Raw genomic sequence first — 21,692 nt, 5'->3', positions numbered from 1 at the left:
TTTTTGTTTTCACCGTTTAATTCAACTACTGGGAACTGCCAACTGTGGTAGAAAGAACCTCTGGAATCATGGAGAGACCCCTCAGCAGGATTTTACCCAGCCTTTCTCGGGTAGTTTAAGTCTGGGTAATCAGAATGTGGGAGAAGCAGGGACAGAATAATATAGTTTCCCTTCTTCCTCCCACCATTCTTAAAAAACCTTTATTCTTCCAGTTTTATCTAGGCCTTTCAATTCTGTTATCTTAATCTTTCAAACACAGCAAGAGTTAGGCTCCAGATAGGGAAAATTGTGTTCTGTTTTGAATCCTGCAAAGGCCAGTATGGAAGGGCAAAAAAGCAAAAACAAACGAGGGGGGATGCTGTCAAACAAGAACTGTCTCAAAAACAAAACAAAACAAAAAACCCAACAACTACAAAAAACCCTGCCTCAACCTCACTGACTTCTCAGCACAAATAGGCACAGAAGCATGAAAACACAGTGTCTCCTGAGCTGCTTCCCCTCCCATTAGCCAATACTCAAGAGGACTCTGTGTTTAAGATACGATACCAAGTGCTTTATGCAGATTATCTCATTTAATTTGTAACTCTCAGGAGAAAAGTACTTTAATTTTATGAAAAGTGAAACTAATGCTTAGCTATTAAGGGGTAAAGCTGAGATTTGAACCCAGGCAGAAATGATTTCTGAACCTATGCTTGTAAACTTACTTGCTACCTGCTTTCCTAGTCTCCCACTGCCTGGTCTAAGAACATGGAGTGATTAGGGTACAGTGAGATGTTGCTGTTTCAGTTCTCAGGAAATTTCCATGCCATTTTATTTATAAAGAATGACACAATTACCAGATCAGTAGATAAGAGCTTATTGCAGCTGCAAGTCTTCTGACACCTTTGAAATCACATGCATTGATTCTGTATTTCTTAGGTACTAGTGTTCATTTCTGGATTGCCCAAACTCAAGAAGATGGTCAAGTGCTTGTGAAGAGATACCAGCCTTAGCCAGAAGTGTGTACCTTTCATTTTTCTGAGAGCCGGAATAATAATCAGGAGATAATAAAAATACACTTACTATGGCTTGGATACCTATTAGTATCTCCTGGGGGCTTTATGTGTATTGCTAATTTAAGTAGGTACTATTATTGCCTTTTTACAAATGAGAAAACTAAGGCTTAGGGATTATTAAAATAACACGCCTAAGGTCACACTTCTAGTAAGTGGTGGAGCCAGGATTCAAACCCAGGTGTTCCTGACTTCAAAGCCAGTGCCCATCATACTACACTGTGGAAGAGACTAGGAGTGGTGCTGATGGCAAGATACCCGTGTGGGAGCCAACAGGAAAGGCACTTAACACCAGCATTCTGGCATGAAGGGGACAGGCAGGGCCAACACTTGTCTCAAGACTTGGTAGTTCCTAGAGGACCAACTCAGAGCTTCTGGCCCAATAGCATAAACATAGGGAAGGGAGTATGATACGGCAAGTCAGCTTTTAAATTCAGAAATCCTTGGTGTACCAAGGTATTGCAGCTTCATAAAGACACTGTCTCCTGTACAAAAGGTCATGTAGCTCTTCTGGCATGTATGGGCTTGTCATTTTAAGTAGATTAGGTGGAGAATGAGATGAAAACATAAAGGGATCATGCCACCTAAAAGACTGACATCTTAAGAACTGATGGTAATGGCCAGACTCCATGCAGACAACGAAGAAACCACTTATAATATCACTCTGGGTAGAAAGACATGCATAGAATCACAAAATCAGAATATTTATTTGTTCTTTCGCACATGACACTGTTAAAACATTCCTACTACAGCAATACTGCTCTCCAGGAGCTTACAATCTAAAACAGTCAACATTAATTGTAGAACCAGTGATTAAGGCATTATATTAAATGCGGATTTTGTATCTTTAGATGTACCTTCTGAAAGAAGTAGCTGGAGAAGGCAGGATCAACATTAAATGACATGAAAGTGTACTCCCTGCCACCTCCCCTTCTACCTTCTAAAAGGAACCCCTGTGGCTAGAATGCAAAGCCAGTGCCCCACAGCCTAAATGGGAATTCCACAGAAGTAGTGAAGAAACCTCAATCTCTAATTTCCTGGCGGACACAGAGGAGTCCCTCTTTGTGGGCAAGAGGAAGCTGGTGCTCCTCCTACGATGGCACATAGATTTTGTAATTCTGCAGATAGTACCAGGTAACCCATCACCCAGCCTCATAGAAATTCCAATGGGACAATTGCTCCTCAAACTAGTTGTACAACTTCTGGTTGGTGTCTATCCACAGCCACTGCACAGCACTGTCCACTGTACCGGAAGGGCTAGGGAGACTGAATAAACCAGATACACGGGATGAAAGCCTGAAAGACAGAAAGAGAAGTGGAGAGCACAATAAGGGGCTGAAGACATGGGGATACAAGCTTCTAACACATGTGAACAGGAGGAGAAGAGAAATTTGGATCTCAAAGGAACAAAGAAGCCAGGCACTAAATTCTAAATGCACAGGGATACAGAAAAGAAAGTCAGTAAGATCATTACATTATCACGATCCAAGAGCTCAAGAAAGATGAAATTTAAGCTTTAATTTGTTTTTTTTCCCTTCATTAGCTTCTTCCTTTGGCAACCTAGCCCAAGATTGCTGGAATTTAGGTTTTTCATGAGACTCTACCTTGAATACCCAAAGGCCTATCCCAAACCAATGTTTCTCTCTGAGACTTTGAAATTCACAGCATTTTGTCTTAACTGGCCTTGATTTTCCCTACCTTACTGATAAGGTCCTGTACCTGAAAGGGTGTTTTATAGCAGATCATGTCAAGATTTCTAGAGTACCAGGGTCACTACTAAACATTGATTCTTATTTCATTATTCAAGGTTTTATTATTTCTTGTCTTCTGAGACAATGATAGGCTATTTGTACCTTAATGCTGGATTCTGTCAGTACCTGTCATTCACTCTGCTTATGCTAAGTATCAGCACTACAACGGGTTGGAAGGAGAGAAAAGCATGAAACTATAAATGTTGGTTCTTAGATTTTAACTTTGATCCAGTAAGCTCATAACCCTCTCTTGGTTCAAAGCCATGGAAGTACACATTTCTTGCCCTTCAATATTTAACTGGCACCAACAGAGAAAGTACAAACTTCAAACACAACAGAGGCCAACAGGATAGCTGTGTTTTGTCTCTTCTGCCCGGAGGCACAATTTGAGTCTAGCACCAAGGAGGGCAGGATTTAATAGACCAGCACAAGAAGAGTCACTTCACAGAGGTAGGTTGGACTGGGAACAAGACTTCAATGTAGACTAACAACTGAGCAGAATAAAAATTCAATGTGATTCTTCACTGAGGAAAGAAGTTCTGTCCACTCGTTACCTAATTAAGCCCCCAGGAGTAACAAAAGATGGTCAGTAAAGGATGAGGATCTGCCTGGTGTGGGCATGGATCTCGGAGGTTGAGCAAAATCTGGCCATCAGCAGACCACACCCTAAGCCTCTCCAAAGAGAGGGCTGGGCTTTTGCCCTTCTGACCCATGACTGGCTGACTTACAGTGCAGATCAAAGGGCTTTATCAACCTTCAAGATACTTCCAAGAAATCACAGATCTTTAAAAATACAGACTAGTGATTTCATATATGCTAATAAATGTTACTTTGGCTAATGCCTTTTGTGCATGTGTGCCTGGGCACATATACATACAGCTGGGGCTGGATAAATGCTTGTGGAATGATTAAATATTGACCAGCAGCATTTAGTACATGAGTCAAGCCCAAACATACCGCCTGCTAAAACCAAGTCAAATTCCCGTGCCCAGTACCAGGCAGCTCACCCAGCAGGTGATACTCCCTTAGTTTAAAGCAGAGATTCTCGGTGTGGTCCTCTGACCATCAGCAGGAGCATCACTTGGGAACTTGTTAAAAACGCCAATTTGGGGGCTCTGGGTGGAGGCCCAGCAGTCAGTGTTTTAACAAGCTCTCCAGGTGATTCTGATGCATACTAAAGTTTGAAAAACCGCTGGTTTAGAGGCAGACACGGGAAAACAGTAATAGGAGACAAGGGCTAAAACGCTTGTTTCATTCAGCTGAGACACATGAAGGTACCAAGTCAAAGCACAATGTCAGTGGTTTCACTTAGAAATATCTATTTCTATTTTCTCAAATTGATTGTCTTTTTTTTAATTGAGAAATTCATGCTAATCAAAATGTTAAGTTGGAACACAAGCTGATGAGCTACCCAAGAATGCACACGTCTGCGAGCTCCAGGCCTGTGTTTATACAGCCTCAAACTATCCCTCTGCCCACTACAAAGATTTCGGTGCATCACATCACACCTAGGGAAAGGCACAATGTATCTCCCACTCACTGAGTCCAAAGACTAGAACATATTTTTTAATGCTAAGTTTGGGTTTTGAATTTAGTTGGGCAAGAATTTCCCTCAACTGGTGTAAGTCCTGGCTAACGTTAATCCTTTTCCATCACTGACCCAGGAAAAACCCACCAGATTCACATAGTTTTTTTTTTTTTTAAAGAACAGAAGAGAAGACTAGAAAAGCAGGTGATCAAGCCATCAAACAGAAAGCTAGCTGGATGAAATAAGAACATATAGATTGGATCTAAGATGACGGGGGAAGACAGGACATCTCATGGGTGGCTTCACTTCAAGAGAAATGGGAAACTCAGCTCACTAGGGAAAGAAAAGGGAGGGTACCACTTTAGATCGGAGACTAAACCCATTGAGCAGGAGTACGTGCGTGTGGGTATCTGTGTGTAAGAAGACAAGGAGGAAGAAGGGAAGATTGGACTAGGAATCCTGTTTTCCAGTCTTGAACTGCTTCCCACTGCAATGGGTAAGGCCACATCATGGAGTTTGACATTAATGGCAATGCTCTGTGATGTCCACTACCACTGCCTTTTTCCAGCTGAAGAGGAAGTACCCTGTGCCGGCCCCTGCTGCTACAGCAATGCAGAGGTAGCCGTTGTAGGTCATGAAGATGAGCATGAGGAAGTAGCTGATGACCACCTGGATAATGTGCAGCACTGTTTGCAGGAGGTGAGGAAAGCTCAGCATCTGCTGCCTGGAAAGTAAACAGGGACACAGCAGTCAGGGACCCCACACATGCTCTCAGGGGAAAGGGGGAACGGTTGTAGTCATGAGCTCAGCTTGAGCTGGACTCCCTCACAGCCACCCTGGCAACTCGCGGGCACTTGTGTCTTTGTAGGTTGTTTTTTGGCCTTTGGAAAGGAAATATGATACGACTGCGACATTTATACGACTGGCCAGATACAGTTATAGGTCAGCAGGAGGAACCCTCCTCAGGAGGAGGGGACAGGAAGGAAGAGCAATGCTCTGACTCACCTCCACTCTGCATCCTGAAAGGGAAGCCCCAAACCCTCCTGTACTTATTGGCCTGAACATTTTCAGGCCTTCCACTTTTGCAAAGTTCACATTCTAAAAAACTGGAAATAGAATGGAGGGTTGGGTGGTACAGTAGCAAGCTCTTAATTAGGGACCAGGAGACCTGATCATTTAACCCTCTGTCACTTACTACTGGTTCTCTCACCTCAGGTAAGTCACAATCGGTTTGGCCCTCAATAAGTCCAACCATCAGTACAATGGGCATAAATAATACTGTGCTTACTTGAGAGCAGGACATTAGTCTATAGGATTTCTTGAATACCAATTTAGCTTTAAGACCTGTATTTCTATTATAACTGAATCTCAGAAAGCATTTACTAATCTGCGGGAAAAACCAGTAGTCATCCAAATACTTCCTTAGATGGAATACAGACATTTGCACAGTCTCATATTAGAACAAAAGGAGACTAGAGCTGGGATGGTACAACATTTTGTAGAAAGGAATCAGTTGGATTCTGCCATTCTTCTATACCCTGACATGAATTTCTTTTCTTCTTCTGATTTTTGTTTTGGCAAATATTTTAAAATAAAGATTCTTTACTTTCTTTCAAAGTGACCAATACTTAGAATTTAGAATAAACAATCATGTTTGCAGAGGATTCCTATCGTTCCTTCTTTGGCCTCCTAATGATCAACAACCTCAAGCCTCCAAAGACAGTTTTGATCAGATCAAGGCCATATAGAATCACTAACTCCAGAAGGGGGCTGTTGCTAACAAAATAGCTGCTTTGCTATATAACTAATCCAGCTCTCCAGGACTTCCACCTGGATCTGTTTAGTCTTCTTACCCAACAGTTTTGTGTGTCTCCATAAGGATCGTTCCGTTTGGTCCTGGGACAGGCATGGAATTGTACCGAATGCTGACTTGTGACTTGCGCAGGAGGCTCTCTCGGGCTATCTTGAGTCCTTCGTAGAACATTGCTAGTAAAAATACGGCCACAAAAGCTCCAGCCATTTCTAAGTAGGGAAGGAAAAGATGGTGGTTATGTCAAACATGCAAAATCCTTAGCTGGTGTGCTTTTCAAGCTAGAAAGACAACATAGGAAAACTGTGACTCTCAATTTCTAAATATATTATATTGTAACCTCTTCACTTGTACAGAGGCAAGAGAAGAGCTAAGATGTGTTAATGAAAACCATTGCCTCAACTGAAGAACATACTCATTTTCTGATAAAGATACCAAAAAAAAAAAAATCATCTGAACAACAATAACCTTTTGGTTTGGCTGCTTGATGTCATTAAATTAACTTGTTACACTGAAATGCACAATGTAGAATATGCAAAAGAGGAATGAATGAAACAACTTATCTTTAAGTGCAGACTCGATTCCTTGAATAGGCATTTCAATTCTAAGCCTTCCACACTGTGAAGAGTTAGTAACAATATGAATGTATTCAAAACTGATTTTAACATACTACCTAAATTAAACACTTCCCTGCTAACCAAAACAAATTGGTTTTGTGGATCCAAAGACTTATCTTGTATCTAAAGTGGTCCATCTAACTACTGAACTAGTGTAATCTGAATTTAAGGCACACCAACCCAACATGACAGACACACAAAAAATGGGTAACTAGCTATCCCCAAAACTAGGACTGACTCTAAGACAGGTCATGCCAAGAATCAGGAATGATGTAGACCAGTCTGGTAAGCTAGAAAGAGCACTGGACTAGGCAGGAATGGAAGGTCTAGGTCCTTGTCCTAGCTCTGACATACTAACTCTATGTGAGTAGGGCTAATCATTTCATTATTTGAGGCTTAATTTATCTGTATAGTGGAAGAACTGTGCTAGATTAATAGTTTTTAAGCTAGGGTTATTTTGTGGTTATGAATATAAAATCCCTCTTATGTCTTTTATATTCTTATATCCAGGACTGATAACTTAATCAAACAAGGAAACACTCTGGAAAAGGATGAAAGGAAATGGATTGCAAAAGACTCCTATCTGGTATCTAAATTACGTTTCAGAAACTCTAAAACATACACATGATATTTAAGGGAGGTTTACTGTAGGGCCCAATGAAACATTGTGTATCCTCACCTTCCAGGTAGGAAATAGGAAGCAAGATGGTTAGGATCATTACTATAATGATTCAGTAATTATGGCAGAAAGAGGTGTTGGGTTTCCAGGTTGTTTGTCACTGGCTCGCAAGTCTGTATCACCTTCCAACACCACCTGATGGCTTACTCACCTCCAGCTGTATTGATCACCAAACCAGAAAACAAGAGTTCCACATTCTTAAAGCCAAAGTAGAAGGTCATGGGCTGCCAGGAAATCAAAACAAGTCAATTAGAAACAAGTGAAGATTCTAAATGAGAATGTCAGGTCAAGAAGCTTAGAACGTTTAAAAGCAGCAGATCTGGATAATAAGAGACACTCATTGAAGTGGGAGGCTTTCTTCCTCATTTTAGTATTACTACCACAGGCATTCTCCACAAGCACTTTCCTTTGCCCCCACCATCAACTTTTGTCTGTTTCTCTTTTCTACACAAAGTAGAAAGACCAGAACTTCATTCAGAAAAGGGTCAATTTTGAAAGAAAGGAATACTGAAGAAAGAAGCACAGAAATCTTGGTTCTGGTGTGGCTCCGAAATGAACCTGCCACATGACCTTGAACAAATCACTTAACTTGTCTGGGTCGGCCTTAGTGTTTTTCCTCATTGGTAAATTGATTTTTAAAGATGATAACCTTCCAGTCCTAAAACTTGATTATCTCTGTTACTCAAATGGGTGGGAAAGGGCCTACGCTGCTTCTCCTGCTGCACTTACCATCATCATCATCATGTGATCATGGGAGTGGGAGGCTGAGGTTGTCGGGTGATGGTGAGAAGGTGACATGGTACTGTTGTGGTCCATAGTGCTCATCCCCATATGGTGGGAATGGTCCATTTTTTTCCAGGAAAAGTTGAGTCAGCAGTAGATTCCTTTAAGAAAAAGAATTATATATAATAATTCAAGGATATGAAATCTTTTTTTTTTAAAGTAAAACTTTGATTCTTGATAAATACTTTGCCTACGTGGGATTTCTGCCAATGACTAAATACCCTCCGAGCGTCTTTACTCAGAATTACTTTTTACAATCTATAGATCGAGAGAGAAGAAACTGCTATTAAGGACCACATTTGGAGGTTGTGGCAGAAGGGATTTGTATGTAGGATTTCAGAAACCTAACACTTATTCTGCAGAATCATTTCTTTACTAGATATGATCAACGTACAAATTTAAATTTGAAATAAGGAAAAGAAAAGTAGCTTCTTTGGGTTGCAGGAAACAATTTGTAGTAACGGACAAATTGATGCCATTAATGAAATTTAACCGCTCTAAGGTTTACTAATCATAAATGTCAGTAAATAAAAAGCAAGTATTTCAAGATAATTCACCTAACTGGATGGCCTGTGTTCAATCAGGATATTAAGAATACGCTTTCACATATGGGACAACCAGCCTTCAGCTAATTTAAATTGGAAGAAAAGGTCTACCGCTGCCCTAGGCAAGCAGTGTGCTCAGAATTTGATAAAATTACAATCCTAGGAGGGCATTAGAGCTGAGAACACTGAAAACAAGGTATAAATTGGATATTCTATATTAAATTAAGTCCAGACAACTGCATATTCAGTCTTGTGTCTTTACCACCTCTTCACTGCTTTACTGCAAATGTCCGTCTGAGACATAAACCAAGGAGCAAAAACTCCTGTAGTCGGGGTGGGGAGTTGGAGAGGGTAGAGAGGGAGCTGTTGGTGGGTTCTCTTTGTGTCCCTCAACTCCAGTTTGTGAGGGAAAGAGTGCTTTCGAAATGCCAAGTAGTTATTTATGTTCACAAGCCTGAGTGTGCCTCTCTTTAATCCAATCAATAAATATTTATCAAGCTCTTACTATGTGCCAAACTCTGAGCTAGGTGCTAGTAATTCAGTAGTGAATAAGACAAACAAGGTACCTGATGGAAAGAAAAACAATAAATAGAACAGTTTCATGGGGGTGACTAGGGCTGCAAAGGAAATAAACAGGGTAATATGGCAGCATTACTAAGAGACTGACAAGAAGCATACTTTAGATAGGAAATTTACATAGACTCAGGGAGTCATGTATGTCTAATCAAAGGCACAAATATTTAGCCATCTATTTTCCTCTCTTCAACTCCCATCCCTTGATTCTATGCTTAAGCAAGCTTAAGAAAGAGGTTCTTATTTCCAGCAATGGACAAGGCAAAACATCAGTACGGATAATCAAAGTTCAACTCTGAATATAAATAACTTTGATGGCAGACACTATATTACTTCATAATTATGGAGCATGACAAGCTAATGCTATTAATATCATTGCCATAAAGGGATTAGATTGGAGGTACAGAGATATATAGTTAAAATCTTTGTCCATAAAATTTTTATTGTGAAACAAAACAAAACAAAAAAGAATACACAAAAATAATCAATGAGAGCACACACAAAGTTTCAATGATGGAACAAATGGTAAGTGCACAGCAGTTTTCAGACAAAGAAACATGGTAGGATGAAGAGATCACTGGTCTCTGGGTGATCATAAATTATGATTTTGAACTAAGCAAATGAAGTGAAATAAGATTAAAAAGACTTCTGCCTGTCAAGAAAGCTGATAACACATCCTCATAAAGAGACTGAAGTAGAAGTCACAGATTTTTTTTTCTCTTTTAATAAGAGTCTGGAAAGTGATTATAGCATAAGAAAACCATAAAGGATAATTTCATTCCATGTTGTCAGCATGAGTCCTGGCTACTGAGTCAGTGACTATGTGAGGAGTGCCTTGTGGTGTAAGAGACTGAGGGACATAACAGAGATGAACCAGACATAGAGTCTTTCCTCATGGAGGTAAAAAGATAGAAGAGGAAACTGAATAGTATTCATTTTCATTTGGGGGTATAAGTTGAAGTGCAAAAGACAGTTTAAAAAGCAAGAACCAGCACTACAAACTACTTAAGATTTGTATCCTTGATTTCCTTGATGGACTTTTACATATTTTTCCCATGAACAGGTTTTTTTTGAAGACCCACAAGTTCAAACCTCATTAGCAACTAGAGCCACCTGTTCAATGAAGATATGGGATCAAATCTCTTCAGAGATGCCAATGATCCAATAATTCATATATCCAAATCTCAAGAACACCTTTCAAAGTATGCACTTGCTTTGAAGTGTCATCTTATAGGATACATTTCAAATATACTAGGAAACACAGCAAGAATAGAATCTACTTCTTTTCATTGTGTCCATGGACAAAGGGTTTCTTATAATGGAGTCCTGTGCAAGGCTTGCCTAGTGGAATATAAACTGGAAGGTACAAATCTGGTGGAAATTAACACATAACATACACTGTAGGCACAAACTCAAACCAATCCTGGCAAGTCCTTATGCTCACTGAAAGCCTTGGTCTAGGAAAGATCCCAGGGGGAATATGCCAAATTCAAATGACATCAAAAAAGGAAAAACTTAGAAATTTACTATTAAGGCATAATAAATAAAATTATGTTCTTTTCTCTTCCTATTTGGCTTTTCAGTGATGTGCCAGCCATATGTATTTGGATAACTCATCTTCTATAGCAAATCCACAACCCATTTTCTCTAGAAGAGAAATTCTGTTTACAGGAGGTAAACTGGCAGTTGGTTAGTGTTAGTCTATTGCCTTCAAATAGCTTTAATCTAAGATCTTGGCTCAGCTTCTTGCAGAATAAAAATGGGTACTGAAGTAAGAATAAAGCAAAGAACAGCGACACAGCAATACCATTTGCTGTCTTAACTTGTAATCTGAAGAAAATGGTTTAATCAGGAGCTGTGCTGTTTCATCTTTGGTTTATTCAAGTTTCTCTAAACTCCACAGCCAACTTTAACTACTTGTTCTCCAACAACTATTTTCTCTAAGTTAGCTCCATCCCACTGTCTCTTTCTAAAAACTCGATTCAAAGTCCACAAAGTCACTGTATTGTACTTTTATGGAATCAAGTTTCTTGATTTGTAAAGCGATTACAATGAATGGAACTTGTGGAAGAGTTAGTAATGATGAGTGATAGGTGGAACCTTAGCAAAATTTTTGTGTTTATCTATTCACTAGATTTCTGGTTTTAGGAAAATTTATCTGCATATGTTAATTCCAGGCTAACACTCCTGTTCTTGTTTAAAACCCCTGCTGTTTACTTTTCTTCTTATTCTTCCACTTTATCAAATTAACAAATTATTTATAAAGAAGGGTACTTAAAAAAAATCTGAATATATAGCTCAAGGATAGAACTGAAAAACAAACTAACAAACAACAACAACAACAACAACAACAACAAAACCTTAGCATTCCTAGCATTCAATCTATAATAAAATCCATCTACAGTATTTTACTCATCAAGTTGGGTTCATAAGTAGGTGGGAAGATTAGAATACTGTTCTTTCATTTACATTTTTGCCAATGCAGGCAAACTATCTCTAACAGAATTCAAGAGGGACCCACACTGGAGAAGCACCTTTGCATTAGCTAATGGAGTGAAGAGTTCAGCTACATAGTTGGAAAATACCTGTCAAAGAATTTGGAAAGTGCTCTCATTGTATAACCTGGGAAAGTTACTTAGCCTCTCTGGAACTGGTTTCCAGGCAGTAGAATTTGGAGGGCTGCTGGGAGAAAGCAATCAGAGAACAGACTTAAGTATCTAGCAAAGTGCCTGACAAATGGTAGCTATTATCATGGAATATGAGGGGATAAAATACCTAAGATAGGGAAAATCCAATGAATGAGTTTTGTGGGAGAAAACATTTATCAAAATGTCAGCTTTCTGTTAGTTTCTCTCCTGCAGAGTATTCTAGCCAAGACCACTTTCAAGTCCCTTTCTGCCTATCCTATCTCCTAACTGAGACCACAAAATGACTATTAACACTCGTGTGGGTAGTTCATAATAGCTCCTCCTTCTAGCAGGAAACTTCTTAGATCTTTAAGGAAACAGAAGAGAAATGGTTTAGGAATGGCTATAAAAAAAAAGTCAAGAGTTTCTACAGAACTTAGTTTCAATAAAATTAGCGAGAAGTTTATTTCTCAGGAAGGCTTTACACTATTCAGTTTCTAGGCAACATTTATCTTACTCATTTTCAGCTGGGTGCCTGAAACTGGCTATATGCCACCTTGTTTCTATTGCCCTGAATACAATTAGATATGGAAAATGAAATGACATTCTACACTGAGTGTCACATAGCTTTGCATTTCTTTCTGTTTTCCCCTTTCCTTCATTTAATAAGTATGGTGCAGTATTTATAAAGATAGGCTTCAAAACTTGTATTCAAGGGTCTAATTCTTTTCAGTCTACTTCTGATGATCATCAAAAAAGAATTTTCCCCTATTCCTGCCCCCCAACCCCCCCCCAAACACAGACATTGTAAAGCTTAACCAGAGGACCAGATTATTTGCAAAATCTAGCATCTCTAGCAAAGTAAATACGGATTTATGGAGACAAGTTAGGGAATTAGACAGAAGGCTAAATTCTGATGCCCATTCTGAGTCTCGGCACTGACTTTACTTCTAATAGGTTTAGTCTAACCTTCTAATTCTCTTTTAGTTTCCTGGTATTGCACAATGATGAATGAGAAACAGTAATTCACAGGGATTGTGGAGATTAGACCCCACAGAAAGTCTACACAGAAGTGGTCACAAGGCCCCTCTCCTCCAGCTCAGACAGAGGTAATCTGGAGCCTCAGGTAATTCTTTTGGAGACTACTGCTAGTCTTTCCTGACTTCCATGATAAGGAAGAAAGTTTTTCTTCTTAAAATGATTAGAGTCATGTTCCTTTTTAGATTTGTAAAAACATTAAACAAAGGGAAGTCTATCTGGTCACTCTTCTGCTTTCTACAGTCATTATTTACGACTGGTGACATAAGCTTTTGGCAAGTACAGACAGAGGAAATTCAAGGTCAAAGACAGCATACTATCATAAACAGGGATTCGTGCTTACGGACTATGTTCATGTGATCACGCAATAAGTTTAACTGGAATAATCCTGCCTCTTGATGACCTGTATTGGGTCAGCAGATATTCTGAGAAATGGCTCTGGCTTTGTTTCAAGTGCCCTTATAGGTGAACTCTGAAATTCTCTTGACAGTTTTACGAATTCTGCACTTAACGTTGTTCTTTGGGGGAAGGAGGTGGTAAAGGAGAAGTAGGAGTAAAGGGGAAACCTTGATCTAATGCAATAATAAATAGGGCCTATGTGGTCTTCATAACTTGGCATTTCAGGTCAATATACTGGAGCTGTTTTTTTTTTAATGTAGTGGTTCCCAGGGAGGAGAAATGCAATTTGATGAATATATATGGGGAAGACCCTTCCCCTTGAAGACTATGATACTGTTTCACTCACCACGTAGACCCTGGCCTCACATTCTTACTCCAAATTAACTGGCAGAAATGTGGTCATAATTGTTTGAACGTAACCACACGATAATTTGGGTATTTTAGCTGCCCTTCCTTGGCTTGTGTCCTCCTTGAGGCGCAGTAATCATAACGGTACTTAATTATACCAATTTTATTTACAAAGGTTATTAGGCTTGAATAAATCATAGGTTTACCCAGGTTCTAGCCAGAACTGGCAAAAACTTAGGGCCCTCAAAGTTCTGCCATATCAGTGTACTAAACACAGTTAAGGAAAATGAGGCAGTAGAGGTAGAGAGAAACTAGGTCAGGCCAATAAGAAAAAAAGAAATGTAAAAGACCTTAAAATCACACATACACACACACACACAGAGTTACCCCCAGATCAAATATGGCAGGTGATGGGAGTTGACAGGGCACTTGCTACAATAGTAGGTTTATAAAGATAGAACTCAGGAAAATAATTGCCCCAAATCCACCATCACTATCACTACCACCAAAAAAAATAAAGAAATCTTAGATTTTATCCTTTAAAAAATCCTTCAATAAAACTAAGGCTACCATTTTCCCTTCTAACTTTCTGCCTTTGTTGATAATAAAAATAACTCCCAGGAGTCATCTACAACAGCAACAAATTCTCACTTACTTTTCTTCATGTCAGTGGTTGGGCTGAGATGAGGAGGAAGTTGACAAAACTGGCAAAGAATTAATTTAGTAATTATCTGCAGAATTCAATGTTATTTTTTCTTTCTTTACCATATGCCAAAGCCCTACTGTAAGCAGATAGTGTGAGGGGCTCCCAGAGGCAAAGAACCAGATATAGCTTTTTGACTAAGAGAAACCATTTTAGGCCTAAGCCATTTTGTGATCTAAGCTTGGCCATAACGCTTGCCCTTGAATAGGTCTCAGTAATAATGATCTTAAGGGAATAAAAGAACAAAGGACTGTGATCAGGCAAGAGAAGTAACCATAGCAAAGATGAGGAATCAGTTGTAGGATTCCTTGAAAGCATTTTTCATGGAAAGAAACCAAACTAGGCAGAGGCTACATATTCAAGTAACAGCATCAAGTAACAGCAGTCCATGTAGCTGTGTTACTCACGCATCAGACTAATGGGGTGCAAAGAAGGCAGCCGACGCAAGCTGGAGACGTAAAGGAGCAAACTACTTCAGTTACACTTAATCCTTAAAGGGTCTTCATTTATGAGTGGCCAATGAGAAACATTACATGGACTGACAAGTGTTTAGAAGAATAAAAAGAGCAGCTATGAATTAGTGTGAGTAGCTCTTTTTCTTTTAACTTTTTTTCAATGAGTTATAGTCATTTTACAATGTTGTGTGGAGTAGCTCTTTCACTTAGAAGTCCTTGACTAAGAATATCTATTTTAGTAAAAAGTGATAACTCAGGAGCTGCCCCGAGAATCTCATTCTAACTATCCGTTGGATAAGCAAAGGAAAAGACAGAAAGAAAGCAAACCTATGATTTGATTCTAATCAGAGAAAGACATGGAAAGACTTTGTTTACAGATACTGGTTCAAGGTCACCCCCTTCTATCACAACTTTTATCTTTCCATATCTCCACTGCACCATATTAAGCGGCTCAGGCTGGGCAAAGGAGATGAGAAATCTGTTTGGGTAAGACAGATCCTGGAGGAACTGATTACATGGAGAATTATACAGCTATATGATAATGAAGGGCTAGCATTTTCTAGAGAAAGTATGATAAGGACAAACTTAATTTTTAAACGCCCAGTGTCTAATCTCTAGATCCCCTATGCCTTCCAGGCAAACATGAATGGACCATGCTATTACAAAATAAGCAACAAAATATAAAGGAACGAGAGCTAATTTAAGTGTGAAAGAGATAGGGTGATAAATACTGTATTAGGCAAGTCTTTGATATTTTAGAGTTTCATTTTCCTTAACTATAAACACTGAATGAAATGACTGATAAAGTTCCGCTCAGAGCTAAAACTTAATTCTACTTTTTTTCAGTTCAGTTTCCAGAACAGAATGTTTCCCTAAGCCTATTCTTACTATTAGATTGTTAAGTTCTATGGGGACTCTTATTTTTCCATGAATCTCCTGCATTTTCTAATACCCTCCACACAGTGGTTGATTATGGTTAAGTGTTTCCTGAAATAAACTGCTTTTCTCTCCGTTCTCCCCATGCAACTTAGGCATAAAAAAATTATTTTCTAAATCTGCTAATGATACAATGCAAACCTCAGTATCTTCTCCATCACCTCGGTGAGTCTGAAATGCTATATAATAGTATTTGATGAATATGCTTAGAAATTATTCAGTAGCTCTGTATCAAGAAGTAGCAAAACACAGTCAATATAGAAGCAACATAAACCGGTTGAACTTCTTAAGAGTTGGAAGGCTGTTGTGACTTCATCTAGTTTTATACCTGTTCATTTCATAGGAGCCTAATGTATGAGACCACAAAGCTCTTTGGAGAATCTAACATTTTCTGACCTAATATGCCTTCATAGGTACTTTTGTAAAATATTTGTTTTATGACAAATGCAAGGGGATTGTAAGTAAAACTCACGCCTGTTTATAGAAGTGGAAGAAAGGAAGAGAATATACTCCTGTGGACTTTTACGTAGTCTGAAACGCCAAACCAAGATCCCTTATGTAAACTAAGTCTCTAGGGCACTAAAACCTGGACAAGTGCCACATAGAAGGACAGCAGGGAAAACAGAGCAAGCTGTAAGATCAGATCAACTTAAAACCCTTTTTACTCTGTACATCTATCTACCAAATGAATAAGCACGTGGAACCTGAGCAAATGACACGGTATGAAACAACGGCATTTCCTTCCTATAAATCCAACTCTGTTATCTTCTCCTACCTTCACAATCACTCTTCTTGGTTCAGAGCAACCAAGGCACAGAGAGCTTAAGCAACCAGTTTGATGTTATTCTAGAAAGCTATGGAGGCACCTTGCCAAGAATCTGGGTATCCCCACCCCTGGCCCAGCGATTATTTTGTTAAACCTGCCTTACTATTCATCCACGGTCAATTTTGTATCCATAAATCTCACAATTTTGGTCCCTTGTCCTAATCCCAAATAAACTAGAAGATTCACTCAGCCTGTCTCTAGTTTTTACCATCTCCAGCTCTATTACTGAAGGGGAGGTAATTTGGTTTATTCATTGATTTCTGCATGCAGGAGGTACCGGGGATTGAACCCGGGACCTCTTGGGTGCTGAGCACGTGCTCTACCAATTGGGCTATACCCTTCCCCCTCCAGCTCTATTACAAACACAAGTTTTTCTCATGGTACTCCTGCCCTCTGTTCATCCTATATGATACAGCAATGACAAATTAATCCACCTAAGGCATGGCTCTACTTATCTGCCCCCAGAAGTCCACCACCTACCAATCTCTCCATTGTCTATTAACCTCCTTGTTCTAAGATCATAGACCTCTAAAACAGAGGCCCCAACCTACCTTTCTGCCTACATGTACCTTGTGTTCCAACCAAACAAGTCCAATAGCCAAAGTTTCTATTGTTCCTCATACCCCACACTTTTCTCTGTGTTACCTTTGCTAAGATTGTTTCTTTAGTCTGCAATGCCCGTCCTTACAGTCTCTAATGCAACAAATCCTCCTCCTCTTGCAAGGTCTTAGAACTAAACACCTCTGAACATTCATAGCACAATGTGCCCTTCCTAATAACTCCATTGGAACTAGGTCTCACAAAATACCCTGAAATGTTTTTTTTATGCTTTTTTCAATCTGTGCCTATTTCTGATGTCACGCTGATAGAACAGTATTAAGAAAAGGTAGGAGAAACAGTTGAACAGAGTATTTTCCAAACTTCCTTCTCATCTTCACCAACTGTAGACATTTAATGAGCTCCTCTTGGATGCTTCTCCTTTTTTTTTTTTTGTTTGTTTGTTGTTTTTGTTCTGTTTTGTTTTGGGGAGGAGGTAATTAGGTTTATTTATTTATTTAAGAATTTATCTTTTTTTTAAACTTTTTTTATTGATTTATAATCATTTTACAATGTTGTGTCAAATTCCAGTTTAGAGCACAATTTTTCAGTTATACATGAACATATATATATTTATTGTCACATTTTTTTCTCCATGAGCTACCGTAAGATCTTGTGTGTATTTCCCTGTGCTATACAGTATAATCTTGTTTATCTATTCTACGATTTTGAAATCTCAGTCTATCCCTTCCCACGCTCTGCCCCCTTGGCAACCACAAGTTTGTATTCTATGTCTATGAGTCTATTTCTGTTTTGTATTTATGCTTTGTGTTGTTTTGTCTTTTTTTTTACATTCCACATTTGAGCAGTCTCATATGGTATTTTTCTTTCTTTTTCTGGCTTACTTCACTTAGAATGACATTCTCCAGGAGCATCCATGTTGCTGGAAATGGCATTATGTTGTCGGTTTTTATGGCTGAATAGTATTCCATTGTATAAATATACCACTTCTTCTTTATCCAGTCATCTGTTGATGGACATTTAGGCTGTCTCCATGTCTTGGCTATTGTAAATAGTGCTGCTATGAACACTGGGGTGCAGGTGTCATCCTGAAGTAGGGTTCCTTCTGGATATATGCCCAGGAGTGGGATTCCTGGGTCATACAGTAAGTCTATTCCTAGTCTTTTGAGGAATCTCCATACTGTTTTCCACAGTGGCTGCACCAAACTGCATTCCCACCAGCAGTGTAGGAGGGTTCTCCTTTCTCCACAGCCTCTCCAGCACTTCTTATTTGTGGATTTTTGAATGATGGCCATTCTGACTGGTGTGAGGTGATACCTCATTGTAGTTTTGATTTGCATTTCTCTGATAACTAGTGATATTGAACATTTTCTCATGTGCCTATTGATCATTTGTATGTCTTACTTGGAGAACTGCTTGTTTAGGTCTTTTGCCCATTTTTGGATTGGGTTGTTTGGTTGTTTCTTATTAAGTCGTATGAGCTGCTTATATATTCTGGAGATCAAGCCTTTGTCGGTTTCATTTGCAAAAATTTTCTCCCATTCCGTAGGTTGTCTTTTTGTTTTTACTTATGGTTTCCTTTGCTGTGCAGAAGCTTGTAAATTTCATTAGGTCCCATTTGTTTATTCTTGCTTTTATTTCTATTGCTTGAGTAGACTGTTCTAGGAGAACATTTTTGAGATGTATGTCAGATAAAGTTTTGCCTATATTTTCTTCTAGGAGGTTTATTGTATCTTGTCTTATGTTTAAGTCTTTGATCCATTTTGAGTTGATTTTTGTATATGGTGTAAGGGAGTGTTCTAGCTTCATTGCTTTACATGCTGCTGTCCAGTTTTCCCAACACCATTTGCTGAAGAGACTGTCTTTATTCCATTGTATATTCTTGCCTCTTTTGTCGAAGATGAGTTGACCAAAAGTGTATGGGTTCATTTCTGGGCTCTCTGTTCTGTTCCATTGGTCTATATGTCTGTTTTTGTACCAATACCATGCTGTCTTGATGACTGTGGCTCTATAGTATTGTCTGAAGTCTGGGAGAGCTATTCCTCCAGCCTCTTTCTTTTTCTTCAGTAATGCTTTGGCAATTCTAGGTCTTTAATGGTTCCATATAAATTTTATTATGATTTGTTCTAGTTCTGTGAAATATGTCCTGGGTAATTTGATAGAGATTGCATTAAATCTGCAGATTGCCTTGGGCAGTGTGACCATTTTAACAATATTGATTCTTCCAATCCAAGAGCATGGGATATCTTTCCATTTTTTAAAGTCTTCTTTAATTTCCTTCATCAATGGTTTATAGTTTTCTGTGTATAATCCTTTCACCTTCTTGGTTAGATTTATTCCTAGATATTTTATTACTTTGTGTGCTATTTTAAAGGGGATTGTTTCTTTACTTTCTTTTTCTGTTGATTCATCGTTAGTGTAAAGAAATGCAACTGACTTTTAAACGTTAATCTTGTAACCTGCTACCTTGCTGAATTCTAGTAGTTTTTGTGTGGACCTTTTAGGGTTTTCTATATATAGTAACATGTCGTCAGCATATAGTAACACTTTTACCTCTTCTTTTCCAATTTGGATCCCTTTTATTTCTCTCTCTTGCCTGATTGCTGTGGCTAGGACTTCTGAGACTATGTTGAATAGGAGTGGTGATAGTGGGCATCCTTGTCTTGTCCCAGATTTTAGTGGGAAGCTTTTGAGTTTTTCACCATTGAGTACTATGCTGGCTGTAGATTCGTCATATATAGCTTTTATTATGTTGAGATATGTTCCCTCTATACCCACTTTGGTGAGAGTTTTTATCATAAATGGGTCTTGAATTTTATCAAATGCTTTTTCTGCACCTATTAAGATGATCATGTGGTTTTTTCCTTTCTCTTGTTGATGTGATGTATTACATTGATTGATTTGTGTATGTTGAACCACCCTTGTGTCCCTGTGATGAATCCCACTTGGTCATGATGTATAATCTTTTTTATGTGTTGTTGGATTCTATTTGCTAATATTTTGGTGAGAATTTTGGCGTCTATGTTCATCAGTGATATTGGCCTATGATTCTCTTTTTTGGTAGTGTCTTTGCCTGGTTTTGGTATCAGGGTGATGGTGGCTTCATAGAATGAGTTTGGGAGTATTCCCTCCTTTTCAATCTTCTGGAAGAGTTTGAGAAGGACTGGTATGAGTTCTTCTTTGTATGTTTGGTAGAATTCCCCAGTGAAGCCATCCGGTCCTGGACTTTTATTTGTAGGGAGGTTTTTTATTGCTATTTTGATTTCATTTCTAGTGATTGGTTTGTTCAAGTGGTCAGTTTCTTCTTGATTCAGTCTTGGTGGACAGTATGTTTCCAGAAACTTGTCCATCTCCTCTAGGTTATCCAATTTGGTTCCATATAGTCTTTCATAATATTCTCACATGATATTCTGTATTTCTATGTTATTTGTTGTAATTTCTCCATTTTCCTTTCTTATTTTGCTAATTTGTGCTCTTTTTTCTTCTTTGTGAGTTTGGCGATTTAGGGGTAATAAACAGGGGAGTGATGTGACCAGATTATATTTTAATAGACTACTTTGACTGCTGTGTAGAATAACTGGCCTTTATTTATTCTTCTCTATAATATTTCCTGCTCAAGTTCTTCTGTGAGGTATTTGTAGATGGAAAAAAAAATCCTCATAGAGCTATGGGCCATAATTCTTTAATTAGCCAGAATCCAGAAAGATATCTGTTAAAACTTTAGAAGGACTAGACAAACCTTCTAATTTCTGGGTTATAAAATGTTTCAAGAAGCAAAACTGAAGAATATTCTACAAGGACTACTCTGGATTGTAAGAGCTTCTTAAGTCACATGCCACCCTTTGTAGGAGAGAGTTAAGCTTACAAAATATTGTTAAGAGCATGAGCTTGGAGTCACACAGGAATAAAATCGTGGCTCTGCTAATTTCTCACTGAGTATCCTGGTGACACGTCCCATTGAAGTCCCATGGCTCTTCAGGTTGGCATGGTACTGTGCATGGAGGCTGCTAAAGGGGCTATGTCCAGATTTCAATAGTATTTGGTAAATGATTCAAATTTGACTCAAATTTGGTAGTTGCTCAATAAATTTAAAAATATGATGAAGGTAGACTTAAGCTCCCTGTGGGACATGGACAGCTGACTGTAAGACACACAAGTGCTTAACAGATTTTTACTGGATTATACAATCTGTACACAGAAATCTTCAACAATGATATAAACAAACCTCACTTTTCACTCATACCTCCACAAGACATTAGTAATAAATCCAGAATTTATCTGATTTCAGTTTTTAATGTCCTGTTCCAGGGGCAGTGGAAAACACACTAGACTGAGTTCAAGATCTGAAATCTGTTTTATTCAGCTCTATCACTTTGTGTTCTTTTGGGTAAAACACCCATGTCAGTTTCTTAGGCTTGGCTTTATTGACATTTGGGGCCAAATAATTTCTTGGTTGTATGAGCT

General features: G+C 38.7%; 1 protein-coding gene across 3 annotated transcripts in view; it reads right to left on the bottom strand.

Annotated features, from left to right (window-relative positions):
* Positions 1-1,735: 1,735 nt before the first annotated feature.
* The window catches only part of SLC31A1 (solute carrier family 31 member 1), a 33,093-nt gene continuing 13,136 nt past the window's right edge, over positions 1,736-21,692 (bottom strand). The window contains exons 2-6 of one of the 3 annotated variants that reach the window (XM_072959947.1): positions 8,167-8,321; positions 7,589-7,661; positions 6,185-6,353; positions 5,001-5,055; positions 1,736-2,348 (exon numbers count right to left, since the gene is read on the bottom strand). In XM_072959947.1, coding sequence (XP_072816048.1) covers positions 2,310-2,348; positions 5,001-5,055; positions 6,185-6,353; positions 7,589-7,661; positions 8,167-8,286 — 456 coding nt within the window. In that variant the 5' untranslated portion in view covers positions 8,287-8,321 and the 3' untranslated portion in view covers positions 1,736-2,309. Of the gene's footprint in view, positions 5,056-6,184; positions 6,354-7,588; positions 7,662-8,166; positions 8,322-21,692 lie in introns of all 3 variants that reach the window. The other 2 variants (XM_031677422.2, XM_072959946.1) reach the window with 2 other exon arrangements.

This window comes from Vicugna pacos, chromosome 4 (genome assembly GCF_048564905.1).
Source record: "Vicugna pacos chromosome 4, VicPac4, whole genome shotgun sequence".
Lineage (NCBI taxonomy): Eukaryota > Metazoa > Chordata > Mammalia > Artiodactyla > Camelidae > Vicugna > Vicugna pacos.
This window is presented reverse-complemented; position numbering and strand designations above follow the sequence as displayed.